We start from the raw sequence: 6,000 nt of genomic DNA on the forward strand, positions 1-6,000 counted from the left end.
AGCTGCTGAAGGCTTTCTATCACCTCTATCCAGGTATGTTTGCGGGTGGCCTTGTCTAGGGGCGGGTGCAGACCAAATTCTTACCACAAAGATCCACCCTCTAACACGCACACACACACACACACACACACACACACACAAAAACCATTTCTTCACGCCCACAGCCAGATTTCAATCCAGCCGCTCAGTTATATATTCACAGTCTCATAAAATTTGTACTCTGATGCCAATAAAGCAAAGATCTGCCAACCTTTGGAATCACACCTGAAAACGCAGCATATCACTAGATGTCCTGGTGAGGAATCCATCTTCTGATATGTAGTTTCACAGCTCCAAGTAGCAGCATTACAACCTTGACTGACATCGGCAGGAAATTACCAAACTGATGTCAAGTGATATTAGGGGTTGGCTTGGGAAATTTCTTTTTTTTCCTGAAGAAAAAAAAGTTGCAGTGTACAGTCGTCCTCAAATTTATTCTACCCTCCCATTAAAGAAGGGGGAAAAAAACAGCTGTCACTGAAATAAGTTGAAACTGACATAAGTAATAAAAAATAAAAAATTTAATGAAAATCATGACATTGCTTTTGAAATGTGGTTCAACAGAAATATTTTTTAAAACAAACAAACAAGCAAAAAAGCATGATGGGACCGTAAACTAATATTTAGTTGAACAACCCTTTGAGCCAATCACTGCAATCAAGTGTTTTCTGTAACTCTCAATCAGACTTCTGCACCTGTTGACAGGTGTTTAGATTTTGGTCCACTGCTCATCAACAAAGTGCTCTAATTTGTCCGGCACAGTTTTGCTTGTTTTTTTTGTTTTTGTTTTTTTAAAATTATTCTTATCAACCACAATACATAAGCAATGCCTTATTTTACTAAATTATAATTTCACAAATTTTTCTTTATTACTACTTTTTTCAGTTTCTAGTCATTTGAGTGACTATTGTGGATTTTGCCTTTTCTTTAATGAAAGGGTATGAAAACATTTGAGGAAGACTGTAATTGAATAAATATGACATGATTCTGTGTTCAGATATACATTTATTTATTAATGCCAAAAGCACAACAGGCTGCTACACAAACAAGGCCTCATGCGTTGAATGAACATAGCATTTAACTGTACAGTGGTCATCTTTAAAACAGGTGAACTCAGACTTAAGACTGGTGCAAGTCTGACCCAACAGGAGATTCTCATAATCTGTTCTCTCTCTATAATTTGGCTTACATTAGGCTACTATTAATGTAGTCTGGCACATGAATAATATCAATTTTAAGTTTCACTTTTGTCAAACTCAGCACCTAAACTTTGTCTCTTTGTCAGTAATTTACTACATATTATGCAGTCATTCAATACATTGTGGCATTTGAGGGAATGGCTACGCAAATTTCATAAACAAACATCAAAGAGGAAAGAAAGATACCCTGGCTTCACAGATTTGCGGCACAAGTGAGTGTGTATAGGGAAACTAATCATAGCCTTGTTGGAGACTAGTTAATCCTGACGGAGCCAGAGACGGAGCGGTGGAGTGGACATGTGGAGAAGAAGGCAGTGAGACAGCTGACGCACGAGCTTCCTCCACTGTAGATGGTAAAACACCGGCGTGGAGGAGCCCATGCAGATACCTGCAAACCATCCCTGCGCTCAAGTCAGAGAGCTGTGGCAGTGGAGATTGTCTCTTGTAAGGCTCGTGTAGAAACATACACATACACACACGCACTCGTGATGTGCACACAGTCATACATATACAGGATAAACATACATATGTGCACACAAACACACCCAACCATTCAAACAAAGACATAAATGAATAATATTTAGCCATTTATCTTATATGTAAACTATCCATACTTATATATACATATATATATATACTTATATATGTTTGCTGTATATATGCATATATATTCCAAATGTGACAAACATTATTCAAGACAGCCGACAAAACAAGCAACAAATGGACGAATCCTAGAACCTAAAGGCAATAAATAGAAGTACAAAATGAAGAACAGCGGACCACACAACAGTAAAAATTCCTCTAGGGTTTTAAAGACAATCCTGTGTCGAAGGTGCTACTGGCTAAGACGACAAACTGGAGTGAGAGACTGTCACAGAAAGGCACAGGAATGGACGAGAGCACTGAGGGACTGGCACGGTCACAACAAAGAACAACAGGCACAAGATTTATGTATATATTACACCTCTAAACGTATACCTCCCCCTCCTCCCCGTTTGTATAACCAGTTAGAATAGTCAGCGACTGGTATTGTGGCTAAAATATCAAAGGAAACTGATCATGGTCTCAGAAGGCAGTCAGGTCCTGTGGAGTTGCCTCAGTCCTCTGCTGGAGTCTCTTTGGCAGCCGCTGCAGCTGAAAGAGGTCAAGGACGAGTGATTTAGTTGAAGCACAAGTGCAAAACTTTAAACTTGCCCACAGCTATTTCTTGATAAAATCTAACTCTGCTGTACTTAATCAATCACTCAAAGGACTATGCTCATAGTTCTGCTAACAGCTGATAAGTAAACGTAGATAACTTGTGATTGCTGACCTTTCTCTAAAGGATACTACCATCTAGCAGTAGGTTGCTTACTAATCGGCTCCACTACATTTGAGAGGAAAATATTCTTCCTTTTTACTGCTGTGCATTTTTAAACAGCTATAGTGACTTTGAGGATATATGCAAATAATATAAATCCCTGGACAATAAACGTCTTAGTACATTATTTTTCGCTGATCGTACTTCACACTTAGTCAAGTAATTTCTTGTCTTTTACTCGTAGGGAAGGTTGCTTTTTTTTAATGTGGTATTGCAACTTTTGCATGGAAAAAAAGGATGTGAACACTTTTTCCACTACTGCCCTCACAGCTGTGCATTGAAGTTCTAAAAATGATACCGTATTTGTTTGGTTGTTGAAAAGCTTGGCAACTGTGAAATCTTATAAGTCGGATCATCCTGACATGCAGCCACAGGGAGACAGTTTAAAGCAGTTCTTGCTTAAAACTGCAGCAAGTCTTTCCCATCTGATTTTTATGAAGTACTGGAGTGAAGTGAAACCTCAAACAGACTGATCAGAAGGCATGATATCAAGCTTATCCTTGGAAAAAGGTCAGCAGTAATTCAAACTACATCTAAGTTGTATGCACTCGGTATAGTCCCCCCCTGTGCTATGGGTTAGTCCCAAAGGGAAACTCAATTATGGATGTATGTCAGGAGGTGAGCCAGAGGTGAAAGAACTGACAGAGAGTTAAAATGTGTATCTTACCCTTGGAGACGATAAGGTTCTCCTCCTGTGCCTCCTCGTCTCCGGGGGCCCTGAAGAGAAGATCCACAGGTTGTCATGGTTACCAAATTGTGTTTTGAGAAAAAAAAAAAACCTTACACAACACAAGTCTTTTATTCAATCACACAGGGACATACCTGGGCTTCTGGCTGATACTGCAGCGGCATCTCCGACCTAGAAACATAAGGAGTCATTAGCTGATGCTCAGAGGCCTAATTAGTTAAATGAATCATCTGTATCACTGCTATTAACAGTGTTACCTGATTAGAAAGATAACACAAACACCACAGATAGTATAGAAATGTTATATTAATTTATCAATTTTTTTTTTTTTATTCAATTGTAACACAGTTATATTGAGCGCATGAAGACATAAAGGTAGAGAAGTTCACTTACTGAGGATTAGAAGGATGCCCAGTGCGAACAGCACCACAGCGAACGCCAGTCCTCCAACCCTCAGGCTCTCATAGTCTACAGAACACAAGGAGAGAAATGCAATCATCATCATTTGTTGCACAGATCTTTTAGGCACTTACGCTGTCATTATGTCTCAATGGTGTGCTGATGACAGGATGTTTCCAAGTTTTTTTAAAAACTTACCATAAATGAAAGGATTTTCTTCTTTCTCTTTGCCATCTGTAAATGTATGACAAAATCAAACACTTTTAGAATCACACTGTGAAATCAAAAATAGAACTTTGCAAAATCTGACAATCAGTTATCTCATGTTACGTGCTAAATATATGTCAAAAACATATTTTAAGTTTTTTTTTTAAAGAAAATTTTTTTTTTTCTATCATCGACATGTAATTCATAAAATTTTTGTTGATGACTCATCTTCAACTTGGGAGTAGTTATGTTAGGTTCAATTGTGAAATGATACCAAGCAGCTACTACCAGAGCTTCAGACTGAAGGCAGTGTGGGAGTATTTTAAAATGCGATGCTTTCAACCATCGCTAAATGCCACCTCCAAAAAATCCCTGGTTTTAGATGATACCCTTTCAAAAGTGCCAGCTTCTCTTAAGAAATACCAAGTAATATGATTTACCAGTGATTAATTGTGGTCTCAATTGTGAAATTCAGGTACTGTAATAAGTGTGCTAATAGGTGTTTTTGAACAGTTTGCAGTATAATGCATGCACTGTACAATATAACTAAAAAAATATGAGTAAAAGGGCTGCCTTAAAATCTAACATTAAGTCAGAAAATACTGTTTCCTCTTTTAACACAGCCAGATGTAATCTTGATGGAAAAACTAGTTATTAGTTATGTAAAGTCAGATCTCTGTTTAGATGATGTAAGCTTCTTTTGTCATTACGTGTAATTGAGAGTCTTTTTCAGGCCAATTAGGATGTTCTGTTGTTCCATTAATGTGTTAGACAATGGAGACACTTAAGGTTTTTTTGTTTTAACTTGGAAATCTGTTTTAGTTTAACTAGAAAAGCCAATTCACTCGAGTTTACTTTCTGACTGTATTTAATTTCTGGTAATTCTGGGAACTTCTATTACCTTCTATTGTTTTTATTGTTTCAGCAACACTAATTTTACTTATGTTCAGGTTGTAATAGATCTTATAATTTTGTGCAATTATTTTAATTAGTTTTCAGTTTACAGTTCAGAATCTTGTTCATATTTACTATTTGACATAATTCTACACTTGGCACAATCAAATAAAGACAAACATAAAACAAGAATCACACTATCCAATCATTTATTTAATCACATTTGTTTCAAAATAAAACATAACAAGTACCGTCCATACATGGATGTACTAATTGTAGCAGCATGCATGGCTGTCTGTTCTGTATACATTTCTTTAGAGATACAAAGACTGTCAATTTCTTCAAAAATTGCTAAATCAAGTGAAAACCTCCTTTCTGGGTCCATGTTAGAAAAATCTGCACCTCATGATTTACATCCATGGTCATGCAGCAGCTCTAATCACCAACTTAGAATTGACTCTTTCAATGGCCACAACCATGATGCTCCCTTAACTTGTTAAAGTCTTTTTGTCCCAAATGTTAACCACATATTAACTGCTTTACCACAGTTTAACCGCCATATTTCTATCATTTTAACCATAGGCTACTGTAGTTGTCACCACTAATATAATTAAATCTTTACACATGAGAATTTTCCTACATTTTTTAACAGATACAGAAACACCATCAACTCTCTTTCCTGCCAAGCTACCAGCTCTCATCTCTGCAGCCCTCTCACATCTCTTTCTAGTTAGGTCTGGGAATGTTTGGGCTCTATCCATACATCTGCCACAATCCCTGAAGGTCTGATCTGGAAACCAAGAGACCCATCTAAGGGGCTGTTAAGGCTGAGGTCTGACCCTATTAGAGACCGCATGAGGGCTACTTACCCTGTGCACTGGGGCCTGCTACAGCTGAGAGGCAGCGAAGAGAGGAAGTGGTTGGTGTTAGAGGGGAGACAGATAAGAAAATAGAAGACTGTGAGTGAAACACACTTCACTTCAAGTGTCACAAAAACAGTTAACATCACAGTGCCACGTTGTTTTTTTGTGTTTACACTTAGACACACAGCATACGGAGACCTCACACACACAGTCAGGGACACAGACAGACAGTGGAACCCACATCTAAAGCCCTAAAAGAAGTAATTGATGTTTTCCCTGTGTCCGCACCCAGTGAGTGTCTTTTCATGAAACATCAGTACCCGCCCCAACACTGCCTCCCTATGGACAAGC

The 6,000-nt window shown here is 38.0% G+C and overlaps 1 protein-coding gene across 1 annotated transcript; it reads right to left on the bottom strand.

Moving 5' to 3' along the window:
* Positions 1–1,027: 1,027 nt before the first annotated feature.
* Positions 1,028–5,679, bottom strand: LOC103372158 (FXYD domain-containing ion transport regulator 6-like; the record flags this gene model as incomplete). Its single annotated transcript, XM_008301728.1, has 6 exons — positions 1,028–2,372; positions 3,266–3,315; positions 3,421–3,457; positions 3,680–3,754; positions 3,884–3,919; positions 5,656–5,679. Coding segments are annotated over 6 exons (260 nt in total), but the record flags the coding sequence as incomplete, so codon positions are not given.
* Positions 5,680–6,000: the final 321 nt, after the last annotated feature.

The sequence above is a fragment of the Stegastes partitus genome, unplaced genomic scaffold (assembly GCF_000690725.1).
Source record: "Stegastes partitus isolate 25-593 unplaced genomic scaffold, Stegastes_partitus-1.0.2 Scaffold1704, whole genome shotgun sequence".
Taxonomy (NCBI): Eukaryota; Metazoa; Chordata; class Actinopteri; family Pomacentridae; genus Stegastes; species Stegastes partitus.